Source organism: Oncorhynchus kisutch, linkage group LG25 (genome assembly GCF_002021735.2).
Source record: "Oncorhynchus kisutch isolate 150728-3 linkage group LG25, Okis_V2, whole genome shotgun sequence".
NCBI classification, from domain to species: Eukaryota; Metazoa; Chordata; class Actinopteri; order Salmoniformes; family Salmonidae; genus Oncorhynchus; species Oncorhynchus kisutch.
In genome coordinates, this window is record NC_034198.2 from 18449844 (window position 1) to 18475623 (window position 25780).

At 44.6% G+C, this 25780-nt stretch overlaps 1 protein-coding gene across 4 annotated transcripts in view; it reads left to right on the plus strand.

Moving 5' to 3' along the window:
* The first annotated feature begins 743 nt into the window (after positions 1-743).
* Positions 744-25780, plus strand: part of shisa6 (shisa family member 6) — a 68095-nt gene continuing 43058 nt past the window's right edge. For all 4 annotated transcript variants that reach the window (XM_031805163.1, XM_031805164.1, XM_031805165.1 and 1 more), the window contains exons 1-4: positions 744-840; positions 1354-2276; positions 6778-6938; positions 11308-11409. In XM_031805163.1, the coding sequence (XP_031661023.1) occupies positions 1744-2276; positions 6778-6938; positions 11308-11409 (796 nt within the window). In that variant the 5' untranslated portion in view covers positions 744-840; positions 1354-1743. The remainder of the gene's footprint in view (positions 841-1353; positions 2277-6777; positions 6939-11307; positions 11410-25780) is intronic.

Genomic DNA, 25780 nt, shown 5'->3' on the forward strand with positions numbered 1-25780 from the left:
AGCTTGCCTATTCCATTACCTCATTGTGCTCTAGCAGCAGTCTGTGCTGTTTACTATATGTATAAAATAGATATACAGTACAGTGCAGTTTGCATCTGAGACTGTGCATATGTCTCAGAGCACATCCATCCCTCTAGTCCAGAGGAGCTCTTTACTATCGGGAGGTTTACATTTTTCATCACAACAAGGATGGATGGCAATAGTAAAAAGTGGTTACTAAGCAACTGCTTCCTGGCTTTGTGATCAGTCAACTGTTGCAGGCATGTGAGGATCTCTCTCTGACACACACACACACACACACACACACACACACACACACACACACACACACACACACACACACACACACACACACACACAGTCTTACGTGTTTTCTCAGTGTGTCACTAATAGGCAAAACTCACAGAATCTATAATGAATGACTGTGAGAAGGTCAGTTCTGGTGACTTATTAAAAGGAAATTCTACTCCAAAATTAATTAGAATCAAATAACGCTGACATCTAAATTAAAATATTTATCCCGTGTTTCTGGCTATGTTGTGACTATGGTAGCTAGTCACAGTAATATTGCCGCTTATTTCTCGTTTTTCAAGCAAAGGTCTTTAGGGAGTATGAGAGCACAGATGGTTGCTTCGCCTAGCTGGGTTCTGCTAGAAGCAAACCGAACCTATGGATGTGGACGCCTTGAGAGGGAGACGAAGGAAGGGAGGGAGGAGAAAAAAGAGAGAGACGGGGAGGGAGGGGAGAAGTGGAAAGTGGTCTCTTGCTGAGCTCTGATATTCTATTCACTCTCTCCGCGCCAGACAGAGAGCAAGCAAGTCAACGGCAATCTTGATAGAGGTAGGTTTTATCACCAAAACTTTAACTTTGACCTATTGCTTGTGCCTCAGCTTCATATGCAGATATCTACATTACATTGCGTTGTGCTTTTTCCTGTAAGGTAAAATGAAATACCTTACTTTTAAGCAGTCTAATATATTGAAATAGGCTTTTCGTTGGCGATATTTTACCGAGTAAAAACTAATATTTGGCTGCAATTAAAACAGTTTTGTACATATTGGTTCTACTCTGTTAGAATTGTATGCATTTGGATATTTCCAGTTGCAACATCTGCGCATTGACACTGCTTGCTTAGGGATTTAAACAAGCACGTATTGACTGCATGCAGCCAATATGATAAGCCCAGAAGCCCTGAATGTCAAATACTTCACGAAAGGTTTATCACAAAAAAAAAACGTTTATCGGAATAAATGAGTGTTTTCCATCGCGTGGCTGAATAGTTGGTAGACTTAATGCGCCACCCTTGGCGTGCGGATAATGGCTAATTAAGCGTTTTGCTTGTTTCTTCTACAGCGCAACTTTCACCACAGCAAGATGTGCGCACAAACCCTACTGTTTAAAGACAGCTCGACCTAAGGCGCGCCATAGAAATCAGGACATTGGACAGCGACACCCGACCGATTTCAGAACCTCCAACCCGGCGGAAAGCACAGAGTCCTCGGTTCTCGACTCTCCTATCAGAGCGCAATGGGTTGCAGAAGCTCTGCTATTAATGATAAACTTAACTCACTCTTCTACCCAGTATGGTAACAGTATCGATACTGAGGGGACCAACGCGAGTGGCGGATGCCAGGGTTGCGACAGCCTTGACAGACTAAGAGCCCTATCACATTCACAATAAGTACCAAGTCAGAAAAGAACACAAGCGTCGCGTCAGAAGTGAATTGACAGGTTAGACACACCATGGGGATACGGCACCTTTTGCTGCTCCTCATATACCTGGATCCCCTGAGCGTTTTCTGCGCCGCCACGGGAGGCAAGAAAGTGAAGACGGAGACCAAGAGGACTCCCAAGGCAAAAGAAGCCAACATCACCGCGGCGGTCCCCACCGCTGCGCCGCAGAAGAACACGACCAAGGACTACGATATGTGCACAGGTTACTACGACGTGAGCGGACAATTTGATAGAGAGTTTGCGTGTAACAACACGGTTCACCGCTACTGCTGCGGGTCCTGCTTCCTGCGGTTCTGCTGCCAGGAAAAAGAAAAACGAGTGGATCAGTCAAGTTGTAAAAACTACAACACGCCGGACTGGGTGAAAACGCCCCCCCCGTCGCCAGCCTCTACGGGACAGCCTTTTGACCCGAGCATGGACCAGACGAACACTGCGGTGTACATCACCTGTGGGATCATAGCATTTATTTTAGTGGTGGGAGTTTCGGCTAAAGTTGCCTACGACAAAGCCACAGAGCCTCCTCAGGAAATGAATATCCATAGGTAAGTCAGAATGACTGAATTAATGAATGCCTGCTTGGGTGCAAAGCCCGCTCGTATGTGTGCCGCAACATGATCTGGTCTATAATGTCTTGAGACAAAAATGTCAATGTCGTTAAACATATTATTCTGTAATAAAATCATGTTCGCATGCAGTATAAAATATATTATGGATTATCAATCTGTCAATTGAAATCTTCAGTTTTCCGTATAACATGGCCGAGCTAAAATGGGGCGTATCCACAACCCCCAGTTGTCTAAGACAGTATACCAAGAGGTCTAACCCTTGAACTAAGAACACTAGCCGCACCTGGAACAGATGTACAGTAGACTGACTATATTACTCCATGGCAATTAAGGGTCAGAGGTCATAGTTCAGCCTACTGTGAGGTGTCACGTGTCAGTTGTTATATCTGACATGAATGGGTCCCATTCTATGTGTATGAATTGTGGCTGTTCTCATACTTTTCAAACGTTAACTTTAGATGTGATTTAGATGTGCTTAAGATTAGATTTGTGCCCAATAGAAATTAATGGTAAATTATGTATTGTGTCATTTTGGAGTCACTTTTATTGTAAATAAGAATATAATATGTTTCTAAACACTTCTACATTCATGTGGATGCTACTATGATAACGTATAATACTTAATTACCATTCCTTTATAATAATTGCCATTCATTTCTATTGGGCACTAAAGAATTTGAAACACAACCCAAACGAACAGGAAACACAAGCTTGATGTAGTCATTGCATACTAGGAATATGGGACCAAAACCTACATTTTGGACTACTTTCTTTATTTTGACCCATACCTTTTTAAGAAAAACCAAATCTGTTTCTCCGGGGGATTGTATTAGTATAAAATATTAAAATATCCCAATTTTTTTGAGCACACAATATAGCTCAGTATTTGAATATTTGTTTTAAACAGTCATTGCTCATGTTTGTAGAGTCAATAGAGTCAATCCTTTCAGACCCCACTATATATGGCTCTGGTTCTGCTTGCTCCATATGTGGCACCCCTAAACGTTCTATAAAGAACTCCTTTGTAGGGTTCTTTGATCCGAACCCCAGCCATGGGAAACACTGCAAACCTACGGAGGCTGTAAACAGTGAGCTTTGTCACTCAGGCAATAAGCATTCAACCAATCCATAATTGAACAGCAAATGATTTGCGATTGTTGAAAATGGATATATTGCATTTTGGAATGAAACTCTTTTATATGAAAAAACCTCGGACTTTTAAACAGGTTTAAACAGAGATATGTCCTGCCAATACAGTCTGACACTGCTTATAAAAATGACCCTATCACCCACTCATAGTTCAAATGCTGCATATTTTTTCCCAAATTATATTCTATTGGATTATACAGAATTGAGGTTGCCATTAATACAGTAGTGTACACATGAAAGCCACATTTTTTATTTTTTTATTTTACCTTTATTTTACTAGGCAAGCCAGTTAAGAAAAAAAATCTTATTTTCAATGACGGCCTAGGAACAGTGGGTTAACTGCCTGTTCAGGGGCAGTACGACAGATTTGTACCTTGTCAGCTCGGGGATTCGAACTTGCAACCTTTCGGTTACTAGTCCAATGCTCTAACCACTAGGCTACCCTTCATGGTATCCAATTGTTTTAGTAGCTACATTTTTTTTGCAGAGGTGTTAAAAGTGAAACATCTACATGATTTGGATAGGCAGACTTGTTGGCTGGCAAATCAGGTGTGTGGGTGAGGGAATGATCCTACTGATCCTACTGATGCATATTTGATGTCTCTTTTGAGCATGTTTCATTGCAGGTGTTGTGATGAATCTGGTTTCTGCCTCATAAACCCAATGTAATAATACGGAGAGCACTGATGATGCATCATCCCTTAAAATGTAAACGGATAAATCCAGACACACAGCAATGTCTATGCACATTTCCCTCGTAAAAATACTCGTAAAATGTCAAGGCCGGACCTCCCGGGTGTCGCAGTGGCTAAGGGCGCTGTACTGCAGCGCAGGCTGTGCCACCAGAGACCCTGGGTTCACGCCAAGGCTCTGTCGCAACCGGCTGCGACCGGGAGTTCCGTGGGGCGACGCACACTTGGCCTAGCATCGTCCGGGTTAGGGAGGGTTTGGCCGGTAGGGATATCCTTGTCTCATCGCGCACCAGTGACTCCTGTGGCGGGCCGGGCACAGTGCACGCTAACCAAGGTTGCCAGGTGCACTGTGTTTCCTCTGATACATTGGTGCGGCTGGCTTCCAGGTTGGATGTGCGCTGTGTTAAGAAGCAGTGCGGCTTGGTTGGGTTGTGTATCGGAGGACGCATGACTTCTAAACTTTGTCTCTCCCGAGCCCGTACGGGAGTTGTAGAGATGAGACAAGATAGTAGCTACTAAAACAATTGGATACCTTGAAATTGGGGAGGAAAAGGGGTCAAATGTAATAAATAAATAAAAATGTCAAGGCCTTTGTCAAGTCAAACCAGTTTGTTATCAGTTGACTGTTATAGACAATAACATTTTAAATATAACTTCTATTCAAGCCCCCCCCCCCCCCCCCACTTCCATACCACCTATCATACCAACACTTTCTCGGTGGTGGCGGTGTGTGGATTCATAGCCTGCAGTGGTGAACTGACAAGGGTTAATCAGCATTATGTTGGAGATTTCCACCAAGTAGCTGTTTGTAGTTATGTGTGTAAGCTTCCGTGTGTCTTCTCAGCTGTTTCCCGGCTCCCTTTGGGCTTTGCCACATTACAGTTACCACAGACGAGTGGACAACACATGTTGGAGAGAAGACATCGATGAGCGACCGCTGACAAACATTGTACTCTCCCTCTATGACGCATGGTCCTTTCATACATGCATGACTCAACCCAGGACTAAGCTCGAGACAGTGAATAATGTATCACGTTAAGGTCAAAGTTATCATTATAATGGGCTCCCGAGTGGCGCAGCGGTCTGACGCACTGCATCTCAGTGCAAGAGGCGTCACTGCAGTCCCTGGTTTGAATCCAGGCTGCACCACATCCGGCTGTGATTGGGAGTCCCATAGGGCGGCACACAATAGGCCCAGCGTCGGCCAGGGTAGGCCCAGCATCGGCCGGGGTCGGCCCAGCGTCGGCCGGGGTCGGCCCAGCGTCGGCCGGGGTAGGCCCAGCGTCGGCCGGGGTCGGCCCAGCATCGGCCCAGCGTCGGCCCAGCGTCGGCCCAGCGTCGGCCGGGGTAGGCCCAGCATCGGCCGGGGTCGAAAGTCATTGTAACTAATCATTTTTTTCTTAACTGACTTGCCAAGTTAAGTAAAGGTTAAATTTAAAAATAATAATAATAATTGCTTAACACATCTGCACAACAGCACATCCAATGTTAAAGTACCTAACTGAAAAACACAGGTGTGAAATAACTAAAACACAGGAACAATATTTATAGAGCAGCAACGGTTATGCTGTAGAGATATTTGTCACGCACAAGGGTTGGAGCAACCGCAGCAATGCAAACATCATTTGATTTCCTCCTCTTCTGAAGTGCTGCCAGAAAGAAATGGAATATTGTTGTTATTTTCTTTCATGAGGCTGTTGAGTTTTTCTATTCCCTCTCTTCCCTCTCTTCCTCGTCCCCGAGGGTACCATACCTCCATACGCACCTATTCCCTCTCTTCCCTCTCCTCCTCGTCCCCGAGGGTACCATACCTCCATACGCACCTATTCCCTCTCTTCCCTCTCCTCCTCGTCCCCGAGGGTACCATACCTCCATACGCACCTATTCCCTCTCTTCCCTCTCCTCCTCGTCCCCGAGGGTACCATACCTCCATACGCACCTATTCCCTCTCTACCCTCTCCTCCTCGTCCCCGAGGGTACTATACCTCCATACGCACCTATTCCCTCTCTTCCCTCTCCTCCTCGTCCCCGAGGGTACCATACCTCCATACGCACCTATTCCCTCTCTTCCCTCTCCTCCTCGTCCCCGAGGGTACCATACCTCCATACGCACCTATTCCCTCTCTTCCCTCTCCTCCTCGTCCCCGAGGGTACCATACCTCCATACGCACCTATTCTCTCTCTTCCCTCTCCTCCTCGTCCCAGAGGGTACCATACCTCCATACGCACCTATTCCCTCTCTTCCCTCTCCTCCTCGTCCCAGAGGGTACCATACCTCCATACGCACCTATTCCTTCTCTTCCCTCTCCTCCTCGTCCCCGAGGGTACCATACCTCCATACGCACCTATTCCCTCTCTTCCCTCTCCTCCTCGTCCCCGAGGGTACCATACCTCCCTACACACCTGGCGTCGGCCTGAAAAACACTACCGTTCAACCTAATTAGATCGGCTTCTCATAAACACAACTCTGTGTCTGTTTCTACTGTTTTATTAAGGGTTCTCTGTAACCTTCCAGTGCCAAGAACACTCACTCACCTTGGAGTTTAGTGTAGCTGCTTGGAGAAGTTAGCTAAATAGTAGTAACAGTAACAGTTGGTGCCCAAAATATTCAAAGTTCTCTCTCTGTGTGTCCCCAGGGCCCTTGCAGACATCCTGAGGCAACAGGGGCCCATTCCCATATCTCAGTATGACTGTGAGAACTTTGCAGCGATGAATGGCTCTCCCAAAGACAACACTCCTCAACAAACCTCCTCCAAGAACCACTACACCCCTGTCCACCAGTCCAAGTCCAACCACGGTACGTTACCTTTATAATTTGGTACATATATTCTACTGTTTTGGGTACATATCATCAAAGACAAATTTGGTGAAGTGGTATGAGAATACTGTGTAAAGTGTGTGAATGTGTTGGTGCATCATCATTATCCTTCATGACTTTGACCTGCTTAATCATCTGCATGAGACTGTTACTGAACTTATATGTGTCAGTGGACTCTCATTCTTTGTGGACGAGTGCACACATTGTGTGTCTACGGCATGCTGCGCTCCCTGTCAATGGTGTAATCTCCTGTGTTAACATCCCATAATCATCCGATTTGTGCAAGAGTGGGAACAAGAGGGAGAGAGAGAAAGAGAGGGAGAGAGACAGTAGAGAGAGAAAGAGGGAGAGAGACAGTAGAGAGAGGAAGAGAGACAGTAGAGAGAGGAAGAGAGGGATAGAGACAGTAGAGAGAGGAAGAGAGGGATAGAGACAGTAGAGGGAGAAAGAGAGGGATAGAGACAGTAGAGGGAGAAAGAGAGGGATAGAGACAGTAGACAGAGGAAGAGAGGGATAGAGACAGTAGACAGAGGAAGAGAGGGATAGAGACAGTAGAGAGAGAGGAAGAAAGACAGACAGAGGCCCTGTTAGTGTAGATCATTGTGGCTGGTGAGGGAACAGGGCCGGGCCGTCTGTGGCAGGGTGGAAACGGTGGACGCTGAGTGGTTCAGCGGGTGAGTCAGCCAAGGATGACACCCTGAAACACAGACCGCAGCGAGACCGTGACCGCGTCGGCACGCATGGGAATGGGATTCAACCACACGCATGGGAAGTGGGAACAGAACAACACTGACATCTCGGTTCTGGGATCTCTGAAGACATACAGTCCTGCAACCACAAACAGGTCTCATGTTTACTGTGAATGTGAGGCAGGTCTGAGTTGAGCGAGAGGGAGAGAAAGACTAAAAGAGAAAGGTGTTTGAGAGATACACAGTAAGACCCCAGTCTGCTCCCAGGCAGCGGCCCTGTCTGTCCCCCTGACTCACTGTATCAATCTGGTCCTAATGCCCACCGAGCCGTGCAAGGCACAGGGGGAAAGCACCCACCCAACTGGATGACCTTGTGGGAAGTCATACTCAGCGGAGGTCAAGCATCTCGTTCTCTCTGTGCCTTTCTGTCTGACTGTCGTGTTGTGTCTCTGTCTGCCTGCCTTCCTGCACACAATCGTTGTTAGTGTTAGCAAGTGAACATAGCTCATCATGTAGGCTAGCTTATCCCATCCCAGCCCAGCTCGCCCTACACTGTGGACCAGGAAGTCCTGTGGTCTTGGACATGAAAGGCAGTGACAGGCAGAAGAGATGACATGGGTAATGTGTGGGTATAAATTGGGAGTTGCCATTCTAACGGGATCAGGATCGGTGGTACAGCAGCACAGGGAGAGAGAGAGATAGAAACCACTCACTCGCAGTGAAATTGCATATTCATGTGTGGCAAAATGCGACTCCAGTATAATACCGTACTGTTGTGCTCCTGACTAGAGGATTTCTTTCTATGAGAGATGTCCCCGCTGAGGATGACACAGTTAGATAGACAGAACATGGAGAACGGAGAGAAAGGAAGAAACCGAATGAAAGAAAGACACAAATAAATGAATAAATTAAAGAAACCCTGCACACACGTCGCAGCCTTCCAAGACAAGCCCCTCAGGTCTCTTAAATCAGAATGTCCCAGAGTCCTCGGTAACCAGGTATAGCTAAAGCCTAAGGTGTGGAGAAGCCTAAGAGGACCCTCTCCAACTGAGCCAAGAGATGAAATGACATCCCCCTCTGATCCTAAAATGGAATGCCGTGGTTTTCCACATCACAACAAGAAAACCCACTTTGCCCCAAAAAAACAGATGATTTTCTTAGCATAGCTTTAGATGCATTCCTAAAAATGCAGGCCGGGTATGTCACAGGTATCCTTAGTAAATTGCTAGAAAACCTGTCCCGCCGTCCGGGCATTTTTAAAAACAGATCCCGGAGCAAACTGTGCAGACAGCAGAATAGGATACCATGCTATTTATATTGTCATCCACTCTGCTTGAGTTGTAAGCTTGGAAACCTGTTTTTAGGTCTGAGAGTTAACATCACACACCCTGCAGCCACAACAAGGAAAAGTCCTTGACAGTTGTTCAGTTTAGAGGGCTTGAGTGGATTTGACGTTAAACGTACTTCTGGGTTTGAAGTAAAGAAACTAAGCGAGAGAAAATGAATGAATAATTCTTTTTGGACCCGTGTAGCTCTCATGGGGGAAAAACATTAACATTACACTGCAAACACAGATTTTGTTACTGTATGTTGGTTGTTGCTATAAAAAAAAGGTGAATTAAGTCCATAATGAATAGAGGAAGTTATGTTTATTGTAGTTGTGCAGAATATCTGTTTATACTCCAGGATCCATATCCTAACGTCCTATTTTTGACTCAACAACAACCACAGTATCTCTGACATTCAAAGTGCAACGATGACTCTGATGCACAAACAGCTAATGGTGACTATATACAAATGACAACCATTTAATCTTCTCGCTTTTTACGTAACCTTGTTTTGATATGACTTTTGGACATTTCCCACAGCCCTTTAGTGCTGTGTGTGTGTGTGTGTGTGTGTGCGCGTTTGTGTGTATGCGTGTGTGTATTTGGGTATTTGTGAGATTGTGTGTGTATTTCTGCACGAGTATGGGTGTTAGTCTCACTCTCTGCGTATGTGTGTGTTTGTGTGTGTCTATTGCCTCGGAGAGATTGGCAGCACAGCATGCATGAGTTTTGCCTGGATTACTAAACTATGATTTCATTAGTTTAATTAAGATATAGTTCGCCGATTGGCACTTTTCATAATCAGATTCAGTCTGCACTTTTTTTCTCTCTACATTTTTTGTTTTTCTAATCTTCCAACAATTAATCCCAGAACTGCACGGCTATTACATCTCCTCACTGACCTCCCTCCCGCTCTCCCTCCCTGTGGGCTTGGTAATCATCTCCTCCATTTAAAGAGGGGTATTTCTATGCTGACTGTGTCAACATGGTTTGTATAAACCACTTCCTGTGTGCACCCGTGTTGTGTGTCAGAGCTTGCATGTGCTCATGCGCGTGTGCGTGTGGTCGTGCGTGCGTGCGTGGTCATGTGTGTATGTGAGAGGTATGTGGGTGGCGAGGCAGGTGCGAGGGTGTAATTCCTTTTATGAAGACCTTTAAGTGTAGCATCGTACAGTTACTTCTTGTTAATTAGAAGCAACAATTCTGACATGAAGAATAAGTATTGCACAGTACAGCATTGGTAGATTGGTTGTTACAAAGGCTGAGCGCTTACAGTGCATGAGAGGTTGAGAGAGAGAGAGAGAGAGAGAGAAAGTACATACAGTACACGATACAGATGACATGCATGCCACCATGTCCCCTACACAGTAGATAGGGAACTGACAACGCTGTAAAACCACTACACCATGTCAATTACCCCCGCCTGTCTCACTGTGGTAAAGCTTAATCGCCCTTGGAGTTGAATAACCTTGCCAGTCTCTCCGAGCTACACAACATCACATCTCTCCCTCTCATTCCATAATGAAATTATCTGATTATTAACATTCTTCTGCTATATAGAGCCGGGAACTCGAGAAGGTACAAAAAAAGTTATCACGTGTCAAAAGGTACCTCTCTATCTCCTACATCTGTCACATGCATAGGTGCATAGGTGCATAGGTGCATAGGTGCTCATTGGAGGTGAAAGTCACGTATCCTTTTATCAAGGACAATCCATTCGTAATGCATAGCCTTTTCCGTGGCGGTGCTTCACGCTATCTCACCTTAATACGTTGGGGAAAGAATCAGGAGAAGGGGATTGGGATTGGCTTTGAACAGGTCCTTTGGATTCACAGGTTGTCATCTAGGGTCAGAAACATAGCCCAACCATGATAAAGGTTAGACAGGAAGGATTGAGTATGATATTGTGTGTGTGTGTGTGTGTGTGTGTGTGTGTGAGACTGCTCACAACACAATTACCATGGTAATAGAATGGGAGGATAATACAGGCGAGACGTACAGTAAGCCTAAGACATGATATCTGCAGCTATGGCAACCTCTGGTAAGTGAAGCATGATTGGGTTCACAGTGGTCTTTCCTATGGATTTTTATTAGCATGGTTATTTATTTATTTATTTAGACTAGTTTTCTTCCATTTTCTAGTTTAAAAAGAGAATGATCAAGGGGTTCTGATAGCAACAGTGATAGTGAGAATCAAAGTAATCGGAAGTGTCTGCTGTTCTTAGGTGATCAAAAAGAGAAACTTTGCAAGTAAGCAGTCTTTGGCAGACTCCTCCTCGATGTCCCTATAGATTTACACCAGGTTTCTGACTCTGTGATTGGCTCTTGCAGGTCTCCAATACGGAAAGGAGAGCATCCGCAGCAGTGGGGGTCACGACCTTCATACTTTCATCTCTTCCGGGTTCGTCACGTTGGGTCGCGGCCAGCCCAAAGGTACAGTACAACACTTTCTATATCTATATAACCCTTAATCTTATCGATCCAACTCCATCTAACCTCTGACCCTTATAAAGCGTATCCATATACCTCTATCCAACCCCTTATCCACCAATCACCATCCCTCCATACACTGACCAGACTCCTTCTGCTGAGTCAACAATGATACATACATCTCCTCTGCTTTCCTTCCTCATTCCCTCTTTACCTCTTTTTCTCCCTGTGGCCGTGGCCGATATCTGCCCTGCCTAGTACTACATGCTGGCCGTGGCCGTGGCCGATATCTGCCCTGCCTAGTACTACATGCTGGCCGTGGCTGTGGCCGTGGCCGATATCTGCCCTGCCTAGTACTACATGCTGGCCGTGGCCGATATCTGCCCTGCCTAGTACTACATGCTGGCCGTGGCCGTGGCCGATATCTGCCCTGCCTAGTACTACATGCTGGCCGTGGCCGTGGCCGATATCTGCCCTGCCTAGTACTACATGCTGGCCGTGGCCGTGGCCGATATCTGCCCTGCCTAGTACTACATGCTGGCCGTGGCTGTGGCCGTGGCCGATATCTGCCCTGCCTAGTACTACATGCTGGCCGTGGCCATGGCCGATATCTGCCCTGCCTAGTACTACATGCTGGCCGTGGCCATGGCCGATATCTGCCCTGCCTAGTACTACATGCTGGCCGTGGCTGTGGCCATGGCCGATATCTGCCCTGCCTAGTACTACATGCTGGCTGTGGCCGTGGCCGATATCTGCCCTGCCTAGTACTACATGCTGGCCGTGGCCGTGGCCGATATCTGCCCTGCCTAGTACTACATGCTGGCCGTAGCTGTGGCCGTGGCCGATATCTGCCCTGCCTAGTACTACATGCTGGCCGTGGCCATGGCCGATATCTGCCCTGCCTAGTACTACATGCTGGCCGTGGCTGTGGCCGTGGCCGATATCTGCCCTGCCTAGTACTACATGCTGGCTGTGGCCGTGGCCGATATCTGCCCTGCCTAGTACTACATGCTGGCCGTGGCCGTGGCCGATATCTGCCCTGCCTAGTACTACATGCTGGCCGTGGCTGTGGCCGTGGCCAATATCTGCCCTGCCTAGTACTACATGCTGGCCGTGGCCGTGGCCGATATCTGCCCTGCCTAGTACTACATGCTGGCCGTGGCTGTGGCCGTGGCCGATATCTGCCCTGCCTAGTACTACATGCTGGCCGTGGCCGTGGCCGATATCTGCCCTGCAAAGTACTACATGCTGGCCGTGGCTGTGGCCGTGGCCGATATCTGCCCTGCCTAGTACTACATGCTGGCCGTGGCCGTGGCCGATATCTGCCCTGCCTAGTACTACATGCTGGGTACTAATGGCATTGAAAGTATGCAACATTTTTGAAATGTCACATGCTATAAAGCCTTCTATTTTCGCGTACCCAAAATGCTTATGGTTTAGAACGCAAGTACGGTCCCTCTCTCCTCTCTCTCACACACACACGCACGCACACATGTGCTCACGCACACACACGCGCACACACACACAGTAACACAAGCATTTTGCTGCACTCGCTATAACATCCGACAGTTTCCCTCTCTAACCCAAAAGGCCTTGCGTTCTATTGGAACTACCCAGCCTCCCCCATACTGCGCACACTGTACCTCTGCCAAGTTATATACATTATTATCGGTGTACATCTTTGTTTGGTGTCAAGAAAATTGGGGTAAAGGAAATAGAAAATGCACAGAAAAACAGCGATGTTGCCGTCTACCTGGCTTAGAGCGTGGGGTGGAAATCATGACCCAGCCATCTACATACACCCACGGAGGACACTCACACACACACACACACACACCTCCTCAAGATGGATGTTATTAGCTAGGCCCTGTGTTTCCCCGTGGGTTAAATACTGATTAGTATGCATCACTGTAGACTGTCCTGTTGTGATTCATTCTCCTCCATTTACCTTCCATTTAACACACACTAGGGATATGTCACTTCTAGAAGTTGCAATGTGTGTGTGTGTGTGTGTGTGTGTATGTGCGCGCGTGTTTAGTTTAGTTTAGTTGATTAGGATCCCCATTAGCTACTGCACATGCAGCAGCTACTCTTCCTGGGGTCCACATATAAAACATTAATAGGCAACAACAACATCAGATATGACATTAAATCAAATACAAAAATAGAAAATAAGAGTTGTATATATATATTGTGTGTGTGTCCATCTCCTCCCACTCTTTTGTCTTGCTAAATGTATACTGTAGCTGATACACACATATTTCTATATACAGTGTCTTCGAAATGGATTCAGACCCCTTGACTTTTTCCACATTTTGTTTGGTTTAGTTGTTTAGTTTAGTTGTTTAGTTATTCGAAAATGTATTTAAAAAAATAAAAAAACTCAGCAATCTACACACAATAACCCATATTGACAAAGTGAAAACAAGATGTAAGACATTTTTGCAAAACCCCCCCAAAAAACAGAAATACCTTATTTACATAATTATTCAGAATTGTCTGTAGAGCTCCGAGACAGGATTGTGTCGAGGCACAGATCTGGGGAAGTGTACCAAAAACTGTCTGCAGCATTGAAGGTCCCCAAGAACACAGTGTCCTCCATAATACTTAAATGGAAGAAGTTTGGAAGCACGGCCAAACTGAGCAATCGGGGGAGAAGGGCCATAGTCAGGGAGGTGACCAAGAACCCGGTGGTCACTCTGACAGAGCTCCAGAGTTCCTCTGTGGAGATGGGAGAACCTTCCAGAAGCCACATAAAGAATCTCAGATCATGAGTAACAAGATTCTGTGGTCTGATGAAACCAAGATCGAACTCTTTGTCCTGAATGCCAAGTGTCACGTCTGGAGGAAACCTGGCAACAACCCTATGGTGAAGCATGGTGGTGGCAGCATCAAGATGTGGGCAATTTGTTTAGCGGCAGGGACCAGGAGACTAGTCAGGATCGAGGCAAAGATGAAAGGAGCAAAGTACAAAGAGATCCTTGATGAAAACCTGCTCCAGAGCGCTCAGGACCTCCTGGAGCTCAGCCAGAGCTCAAACTTGAACCCGATCGAACATCTCTGGAGAGTCCTGAAAATGAGTTGATGCTGTAATTGCTGCCAAAGGTGCTTCAACAAAGTACTGAGTAAAGGATCTGAATACTTATGTAAATGATTTCAACATCTCTCTCTCTCTCTCTCTCTCTCTCTCATAATGGAAATATCAAATTTACGTACAAAAGTTCAGACACACCTCGTCTCTCTAACCCAAAAGGCCATGCATTCTATTGGAACTACCCAGCCTCACCCATACTGTGCACACTGTACCCCTGCTATGGTTCTAAATGAAACACAAGTCTTTCACAAGACACCGTCACTGGCCATAATGACACAACATATTACATAAACTGGAATGACACTGGAACTCACGGTAGCACAAATAAAATATTCAAATGAGCCTCTGCCACCTACATTTTAGTTATCACTAATCACTATCACTAACTTTTTCTGAACTGCAAAGAACCATTGAAGGCCTCAAAATCATTACGGTTCCACTTAGAACCATTACCCTTCCCAAAGAACCCTTGAGGAACCCTCTTTTCTTAGTTTGTTCATATACTTTGCATCTGTTATATTAGAAGCTTTTACTGCATGAAGTCAGCCAACAGCCACGTCTTGTTCCGTCGTCATGACTTCTGGTCCCTTTTGGGCGGTAGCAGTACAGTAGAAGAGTGGATGGGAAAAGCTATATAAATGATTGTACATTAGGAGATGTATATCATCTGTTTCCACAGAGTCAATACTTCTTGAATCCATGTTCCTCATATCCGATGAGGAACGTGTAATTGCGGCTCTGCAGATTTACACAGGACACATTTGTCCCTGGGTTTGGCTGACATCTGGTCTGTTGCCTGCCCATAAACCCTGTACTCTGTGGGGCTGAAGGGAGGGTTGGAGCTGGACCAGAACTGCATTGGGTGATACTCCAATAAATCAACATCTCTCGTCCTCACGAGGAATGGAGAGAGGGATTCAAATGTATTTTTCAACCTATTCTGTTCCATCTGTGAATATTCTCTGCTTTGCCTCTGTTGTTTTAATGAGAGAATGATGATTTATTGTTTACATAAAATTAGCAGTTTCTGTCTTTGCTCCTTTTTTGTGTCTCAGTGTGTTATGGTCCCCGGGGGTCGGACTATATACAATGGTATTCATCCAGAATGGCTACAGTCTCTCTCTCTCTCTCTCTCACGAAACATGAGTAATGTGAATCGCTGCTACATTATATATCTGGTATCCTTTTTTTGTTTTTAGATTCTCTCACAGATGATGCTTCCTCTGCTTCCATCCCTAGTTGTATATTTGTGAGGCATCATGGGGTATGGTTTAGCAAAACCCAGAGTTTTGTAACAATGGGTAGTCATATTTTTTTTCGCCGAACATACACATTTCCAGATTGGAATCTTGGCACTTAGAATATAACAGATCTCCTGGACTAGCTTGCGAAAAATATACACAAGCAAACTAGGTCTTGTTACAGCTACAGTAGTTCTATGGTGTAGTTGTGTTTCTGTCTCAGTTTAGCTCTCTTTTTGTCATGCAGTCCCTCTCCTCCTCTGTCTTGTTAATTATCTCTCTCTCTCTCTCTCTCTCTCTCTCTCTCTCTCTCTCTCTCTCTCTCTCTCTCTCTCTCTCTCTGTCTGTCTTTATTACACTGTCTCTCTCTCTCTCTCTCTCCCTCTGCTGTTAACACATAGCTCATTTCTATGGAGCTTATCCATTTGCAGCGAGGCACATGATATTCACATAGCAGCAGGGTAGAATATCAAGATCAATCCCCTGCTTGTCTTTGACTTCGGTTTGGAGAATGTTCTCATTCGATATCACCTGCTAATGTAGAGTAAGGAACGGGCCCTGCCCTCTCAGTTGATTTCTTCTTGTCGTGGGTAAAAGCTTTGGACCAAAATCGGAGGAAAAAGGTTATTTTTGAGTCCTGATTTAGTTTTCAGGGCTGATGTTGAATAAGCAGGCGTCTGTTCAGCTAGTTAATTACAGTGTGTGTGTTGTTTGTGTGTTGTTGTTTCCCTGGGGACTATATAGCAGAGGTCAAAGGGGCTGGAAGCTTCACATCTGTCTGTTAGGGTTTACCACAACACTGGGTCCACCTCAAAGGAGTTCAAGCATAGCCTTTACCCAGAGCACAAAGACTAAATTATATATAGGCTAACTCTGTCTTATCCTTGTACAAAGTGTGTGTGTGTGTGTGTGTGTGTGTGTGTGTGTGTGTGTGTGTGTGTGTGTGTGTGTGTGTGTGTGTGTGTGTGTGTGTGTGAGTGAGTGAGTGAGTGAGTGAGTGAGTGAGAGAGAGAGAGAGCTGTATGACAGCTTTTCTCAGAGATACTGATGCTCTTTTTTAAATACTGATTTGAGGCATCACATACACGTGCGCACACACGTCTTTTCTCATTGCGTCGTATCCCGAGTTGCCTTCAACTATTGGCTTCATGTGTCAACTCCCACTCATTTCTATTTCATGGGTCCACCGAGTCACTCAATAGCAACAACATTCACACACATACTAATGGATTGGATTTACATACTTCGCCGCTATACCAATCTTGAATTTACTCCTGTAGAACACCAAGTCACACCCATTCACATCCAGTCAGTCTTTAACCTTCAAGGACCTTGTCCAACCTGCAGTGTCCCTGGCAACCTGTCAGCCGGTCGACAGACATTTATGTTGGTGCCCATCCATTTTTATGCCTTGCGTTGCGTGACACCTTAAAAGCCTTCCACTTCCTGTATCTGTGTGAGGAGGACAGGACAGGACAGGTGTATTCGGAGGGGTGAGTAGCCATCTGTTCAGTAGTCAGTGTTATCTGTGCTGGCTCTGACTCCTACTGGGCTTCTCTCTCTCTCTCTATCTGGACTTTATCGTTCTGAGAGACAGACACTCCTGTCTCCTCTGCCATCTGTCTGGACGACCAAGATGCCTCTTTCAATTCCTTTGCTCTTGTTGTTTTGTCCTAGACTGTCTCCGAAAGGGCACCTTATTCCCTGTATAGTCAGCCTTTTTTTTATCAAATAGAATTGTAAAAGTCTGTTTGTGTTCTGTGAATGGTAATGGTGACATTCAGCCATGCTATGGCAGTAGATCTTTTCTGTTGATGTAGCTACTATGATATGCAATACATCAAAGTAGGTATACATCAAAAATTCAGTTTGTCACTGATCTTCAGTCTCCATCTTTAGTGGTCCTGTGTAACTCAGTCGGTAGAGCACGGTGCTTGCAGTTCCACAGTTCTGATTCCCACAGGGGATCAGTATATAAAAAACAGATGAAAACGTACGCTGACACTCTGGATGAGAGCGTCTTCTAAATGGCGTATGTGTAAACGCTGTAGTTCGAATAGAGTTTTTTTGGAACATATCTCCAGAAATCAGAGCATATCAGAGCTGCTCTTGTCTTTCTGCTCCCTACAGTTTCAGGTTTCCGTTTCACGTGTTAATGTCTCATGCACAAGTACAGTGAAAGTCCTTTCTTGCAAACTCAATACCCAACAATGCAATCATTTAAAAAAAATGTATTACTAGAAGAAAAAAACATGAGAAACAAGAATAAGAAGAATGAATAATATAAATAAGTAAGCAAGCATACTATATATACTATACTATATACAGGAAATATTTAAAAATCAGATCTAATACCATATTTACATGTACAGGGATACTGGAGAGATGGAGGTAGATATGTATAGGGCAAGAGGATGTAAGATAAACAGAGTAGCAGCAGCTTGCATGTGAGTGGTTGTGCGGGTGTGTAGAGTCAGTATAAATGTATGTGCATATCATGTGTGAGTGAGCAAATGACGGAGTGTGTGTGTGTGTGTGTGTTGGAGTGACAGCGTGTGTGAGTGTGTAGGGCCCAGTGAGTGTGTAGGGCCCAGTGAGTGTGTAGGGCCCAGTGAGTGTGTAGGGCCCAGTGAGTGTGTAGGGCCCAGTGAGTGTGTAGGGCCCAGTGAGTGTGTAGGGCCCAGTGGGTGTGTAGGGCCCAGTGGGTGTGTAGGGCCCAGTGAGTGTGTAGGGCCCTGTGAGTGTGTAGGGCCCAGTGAGTGTGTAGGGCCCAGTGAGTGTGTAGGGCCCAGTGAGTGTGTAGGGCCCAGTGAGTGTGTAGGGCCCAGTGAGTGTGCATAGGGAATCCTGCAAATACTGACATAAATGGTCAGTAAAGATACAAGGAAAACTTGTTCCGTTGTAGCTATTTTGTTATCTATTTATCGTATTGCTTGGGGATAGAAGCTGTTCAAGAGCCTGTTGGTGACGTCATACACTTACAAGCCTCCCATAAAAAATTAACTGTATTCTGTGATCTAAAGTAGAAAATAATACAAGGCCTGTCACAACTACTGTATTTATTGACTAGCCTTTTTCTTATTCAGCTAGTGTCCCGAAGAGAAGTCCGTACAGTACATCCCTGTCACATTATACCAAAGTCTTTGAGATGTGTCACACATATTTAGCCAAGCTAGGAAGTCCATAGAGAATAATACAGCTCAGCACTCTGTATAGCCGGATTGAAAATCCCTGTCACTTATGAGGAGATACTATAATTCCACCTTGATTGATTGAAATGTTCCGCTACAGCCCAGAGAGCAGATAGATTGACAGCCAGCTATGCATGCAAATTCCATAAAGCATTCCAATTCAACTTAGAGGCTTTGATTGGTTGAAGACAGTCATTTTAATTTCCCGCATCCGTATGTCAGTCAGTGAGGATGATTCGACATTCAGCCACGGCCGGAACAGTCCTGAATAGAAGTAATTGCTTTAGACAAAGACGAAATCCCAAATCTTTTATTTCTATCCTCATTACCTCACCAAGCCCCGAGTTAATTCCAGTTGGTGATGACCTTAAATGTGTTTCCATGGCATTGGAGGATTGTTTTTGTAAATATGATGTGATAATATGATAATGATTGATATAATGATATCAATCAGTATAGTAGCAGACGGTTTTAAATGATATTGTTGTGTTTACTGTTAATTCTCAGCACATATGATCTACAACGTATATGTGTACATTTCCTATACTCCTTTTACCCAGACTAGCTGTGGAGTTTCAAATATCATGAGTTACAACAGAGAAATTGTTTAAAAGGTTGGGAAAATACCTTTTCAGAGCGATCAGAGGGGTAGAGGTGGGAGTGAGAGGTTTACTGCCAAAGGACATTTTCTACTTTCATGTAGTTGTGTTGTCATACTGACAGATGTTTTCTTCTAAATAGCTCTTACTTTTTATTCTGAGAATTATGATGAGTCCCTCACTGCCAAAAACTCCCACTGCTGTTAAAACACTCATCTCCAAGATGCAGATGAATCAGACTTGGAATGAATCAAATTTGATAGAACAACAACATACTGTACCATCAGACCTCATGATAAAAAAATTGGGGCTGCATGACGCCTGACCAAAACATCCTCCCCCAAGAATCTTAGAAGCTTCGTTAGCGTCGTCACGGAGACAAAGACATAAACAACAAACAGGAAGAGCCTCCTACGATGTCAACACACACACACAACAAACCACACAGATCCTATCTTTCTTTATTCATTTCTATGACACACAAGCGTCAACCCAATCAGTCACCTTCCTCCTCCTCCTCTGCCTCAATACATAGTATAGAGCCTCCAATGATGCTAATAAAGGACATAATCTGTTTGTGCATGTGACCTGTTTGTGTTAGCCCACTGAGATGAGACATATAGCTCTGGCAGCTATAACACAACTCTTAAAAGTGGAACTGACAGCCTTTTAGCAACATGAAATCTGACTCAAATCTGTTCATATACACCCCCAGGAAGAAATACACATTTGTTTTATAATTTTTGACAAGCGAGCACTTAGATATGGTCATTTTCATAAATTATTAGAATGTTTGGGAATGACGTATAGTTAGGCATTTGTGAAAATTCCTCAGCAATGTAGAGTGGGAAAGCGGCCGTGCGTTTGGGCAATTAATGGACATTGCGGTACATAAAACCTAATACGCAGACCGGTGCGCCACAGCCAATCAGAAGTACAGTAGGCCTTTATGCGAATATGCCATTTGCCACACTGGCCTGCCATCATTCACTTTGAACTGGACTGTGTTTATAGTTAGTAGCAACAGTGTGACTTTAGATCATTAGAACACATTTGCCAAAAGCCACAAAATACACCGGAATGGATTTTTGCATTTGGGAACTTTACAGTCCTATTGATCAAACAACCGTGAAAGGGTATTCTCTCTCTCCCTCAGTTATGCACATCAACAACAACAAGATCAACAACTAAAGCTAGCCAGAGAGAGATGAGCTCAACTCTAACGAGGGATAAACCCTCTCAAACTAGTTCAGCTAGTTGGCTGTCAAAATTGCACTGATAAATGATGGGGAATAGTAGCCTGCTGCTGTATCTTGCCTGCCAATGCATGCTTGTCCCAACCCACGTTTTGACAACTGAATGGGAACTTGCCTGCTCGCCGATTTGATAATTGCCAAGTACATCTGATTGACAACTAGCTAAGGGTGCGTTCATACATTGCCTCCAGTGTCAGAGTGTGCTCATTTGTAAATTCAGAGCTTTCCGCTCTCTGAGCGTACACTGCCCGATTGACACTGGATGCACTGGCTAAGGAGTAGGGTTGATCAGAGCATTCCTCACAACGGTAGTCAAGTACACAAGCTAACTTGCTAATGTTGGCTAGCTTGCTAGCTAGCTACTTCCAGACACAAATGAGAGAACAAGTAAGCATACTATATGCTCACTCTGACCATTTTACTCGCACCTAGCAGAGCTGGTTAGGCTGTTTACGTGTTATCTAGAGCGTTCGTAGCTTGCTGTTACGCTCTTTTGCATACGTTTAGCTACTGACACCGGTCATATTCAGCGGGTGTTGCCCGTTAAATTCATCAGTTATTCTGTGCTTTGAAATTGGAGTAGATAGCCAGAGTGAATTCATACACGCAAGCAATATGCTAACTGGATAACAGTCGTTTAAGTTAGCTAGCAAAGCGATTCATATTTATTGCTAGCTAACCAAATTACACCTGCATCTAGCTGTAGCCCCTGAAAAAAACAATGAGGGGAAAAAGTTGGTCACTCACTCTCCTCCAATGACATGAAATCCTCCCAGCAGGGAGCTAGCTAATGTGAGAGCTCCTTGTTTTTAGCTTGCTACATAAATAGATAGTCTGATTGTATTGCTAGTTTGATTGTATTGACATTCCCAGCCTTAGTTACGTTCACCCGTTTTTGTCCACAGTGCATCCGAATGGGTGGAGACAGCAAACAATGGCCAGCTGTGATTTATAACCTGATAGCAATATTTTTGGGACTACCAAAAATGAATTATATTGAACTGCATCCATATATTCTGCCAACAATGTCTTACTGTACGTCATAGAATTGTCAAATGGAACCTATTTTTAAAACCTCTAGCATAAACTGGCATTTGGATCATTTTAACTGATATTCAGATTTTCTGTTTGTTTCATATCTGCAAAGTAGTCAAAACGCTGGCAGTTCCACTTTAAGATCTCGGGAAAGGTGACTCATTACACAAGCACTACTACCTGAAACAGGCATTTGATTGAAAGCTGGCTCATCTGTGAACCCCCCTCACACAGTAGAGGTCAGGTGCTGGGTGGTGGTGTCACTGACCTGCCAGATGAGTGCTGTGCAGAATATCCAATGAGTGGCCTGCTAATATGGTTCCTTCAGAGAGTGATGGGGCCAGAGCATTCATTAGCAGCTAGGACTTAATGAGGGCAAGATTCCTCTCACACAATTGCAGAGAGGAGAATGTTAGACATCTCCATTTTTGTTGCTCTCAGGTGGTGCATTCTCTGCTGAATATGGAGCGGAGGTGATATGGTGTTGGAATTTAGGGAAAAACGTGTGATGGTGAGAAATGGGGAATGTTAATTGTAGAGCTGCAGAGCTAGCTAACTGGTACCTGTGTTTGAGCGGGCGTGTTATTTTTTAAATTTATCATAAGTAAACATATGTCAGGGTTTACTTCAGAGCTTTATCACCCACTCCAGGTCAGGAGAGGAGAGATATTCTCAGAGAGCGAAAGCTCTTCAGGGATGGAGAGGAGATTAGAGGAGAGGAGATTAGAGGAGAGGAGAAGGGAGAGGGAGTTCTGAGAGAACTTCGCCAGGGAGTTCTGAGCAAGAGGGAGAGAGAGAGAGAGAGTCAGACAGACAGAGAGAAAAAATTTGAGAGCCGGAGGAAAGGACCGAGAGAGAAAAAAAAGAGAGGACAGGAAGGAAGGGAAGAGAAGGACAATGAGGAGGCTGTGATGTTTGCTCGGTTAAGGAGGCTACCACTCTCTAATGTGCAACATCAATCAGGATGCTCTCTTCTCATCTCGTCTTCTCTCTGCCGCGCTGCGTGGCAACTTTTATTGCTGCTCATTAAAGTAAGTGCAGATATTTTATGCATCGATTGAAATGAGAGGAGTTTTTCATGCTAATTTCCCTCCTTTAGATTTGTTATTCAACTTCTTTGAGCAAAATGCGCAGGAGAAGAAGCAATACACAGCTGATCTATGTTGTTTTCAGTGGTGAAATTTTGCTGCTGACACTATTTAGCATCCTCTGGAATTTTGCGTATCCACTTATGTTGGAAATAGAACACAATCTAATACTGAAGCATCCTCCTATAGTTATGTGACAAGCCTTCCCATAAGAGACTGTTAGCAGAATTAAGGATTGGCATGGTGTAACTCATCTCTCTCATCAATGTTTTCCGAATATAATATAGTATCTTTCTCTCTCTTTTATTATTCATATTTAGTCTCATCCTTTTGATAGAGACTGCCAGTTTCTGGAAATAGTGCCAGGCTCTGCCTTCCTCTCCCTCTATCCCCCAGGGGAGAGAAGCCCCGATCTTGTCTCGCTGCTGCAACTCCCCAACGGGCTCAGGAGGTGAAGGTTGAGTCACGTGTCCTCCGAAACATAACCTGCTAAGCCGCGCTTCTTAACACCCACCTGCCCTCTGAGGAAATACTGTTCACCTGACAACCAAGGTCAGCCTGCAGGCATCCGGCCCGCCACAAGGAGTCGCTAGAGCGAGATGAGCCAAGTAAAGCCCCCCCCATCCAAACCCTCCCCTATCCCGGGCGACGCTGGGCCAATTGTGCGCCACCTTATGGGACTCCTGATCACGGGCGGTTGTGATGCAGCCCGGGATCGAACCCGGGTCTGTAGTGACGCCTCTAGCACTGCAATGCAGTGCCTTAGACCCTTGCGCTCCTCGGGAGGCCTTGATGGGGAACATTTCAAGACACATGTTCATGGCTCCTCTTGACCTCCTCTTGACCTGATAAGCTTTCTCCAAATGTCACAACCCGTCTGTGAAATAAAAATAATGATCCCGGAATAGGCCTCTTCTAGCTTACTGAGAGCTAGCTCCCATGTGAATGCATTAGAACAGAGGTGTCAAACATACGGATTGGGTCCAATATATATTTTTTTAAACACCAGGGGCTCAGAGCACGAGTGGAGGGAGTAGAATACCATGTTTAGTCTTCATTTATTTTTTTATGACGGAACGTGAGCAGCGAACAGTCTTTCTCACTAGAGGCGTTTGGTGATCTGACAACTTGGAATCCCCAGCAAAAAGGACAATGTCTCCTCTTTGAGCCAGTCTGAGCTTTTTTTCCCCCACATCCACACCACCAACCCCGTTTTAGGTGGAAAATGTAGCCTATCATTATTCCTCATTTGCTGCCCTATATACAGTACCGGTCAAATGTTTGGACACACCTACTCAGTCAGGGGGGTTTCTTCATATTTAGCTGGTTGAAGATGGTTGAGAGAATGCCAAGAGTGTGCAAAGCTGTCATCATCGATTTGAAAAATCTCAAATATAAAATACATTTTGATTTGTTTAACACTTTTTTGGTTACTACATGATTCCATGTGTAATTTTATAGTTTTGATGTCTTCACTATTATTCTGCAATGTAGAAAATAGTAAAAATGAAGAAAAACCCTTGAATGAGTGGGTCTGTCCAAAAATCTGACTGGTACTGTACATAGACATGGAATTACTGCCCACTTTAATAATATAGAACACTAGTCACTTTAATAATTTTCACATACTGCTTTACTCATCTCATATGTAAATACTGTATTCTATTCTACTGTATTTTAGTCAATGCCACTCTGACATTGCTCGTCATAATATTTATATATTTCTTAATTGCATTATTTTACTTTTAGATGTGTGCGTATTGTTGTGACTTGTTAGATACTACTGCACTGTTGTAGCTAGGGACACAAGCATTTCTCTATACTCACAATAACATCTGATAAATATGTGTATGTGACCAATAACATTGGATTTGATCAGGTGAGTTGGGTAGCACTATTCAACCCACCTTGTTAACCTTATGACATTTTGTTCCGGATGTGACTGGACATTGACAGTTGGGTTGGAAGGGTTCAGTGCACAAAAAACTGCTGGGGTACAAAGATACCTAATAAAAATACACTTGACTGCACTATATATAGCTAGCTGTTTATCATACTGTAGAGTAAGTCATTGAATACTGACTGAGCAGCCGGTGACCTTCAGCAACGGTTCAGCTACTAATATAACGCCAATGAAAATATTTATACTAATCATTTAAAAAATGATGCTTGTTGAAGTACCTTTAAACATGCAGGCTGATCTTGACGGTACTGAGCTGACCTCATAGCTACATCAGTATGCTGCTTGGCTGTCCCCCCTGCAAGGAAAACTACACTTCTCATCTCTAATCTATTATTCAGAGAGAGGAGCCAGTGCGACGAAGACAGGGGAAGAGAGATAACTTTAAAAAATCTCTCTCTCTCTCTCCTTCTTCCTCTCCTCTTCCCTCCATTCCTCCTTCATTTCTATTTTCCTTGCTTCCATTATGTGCGAACACAAATGGAATGATTGCCTTTTGCGGAATTGGAAACCGGACTTGCCATTCCGAGCGCACAAGCTCTCTCTGAAACGCTGATGGTATTGTTAAAATAATGATACATGAGAAGAGATTAAATTAAACTTCATCAGCTTCAGTTGTGATCCATCTCCAAATCTATTTCCTGAAGATGAAAACATTAAAAGGGCAATAATGACAAGGGGGGAAAAGGAAGTGTTTGTTTTATCGTCCATTATTTATGTTCTAGTTCATTTTGGAGAGATGTCGGGTTTTGAGTTGAGTTTATTAGAGTATTGATCTTGAGCCTGAGGTGCTGGTCTCGGATGGTGTGGTATCAAGTCTTTGTTACGTCATCTAATGTATCTCTCTGCAGTAATATTGTACACACAAACACACAGCTTGAATAATACTCTGATCAATGGCATGATGAAC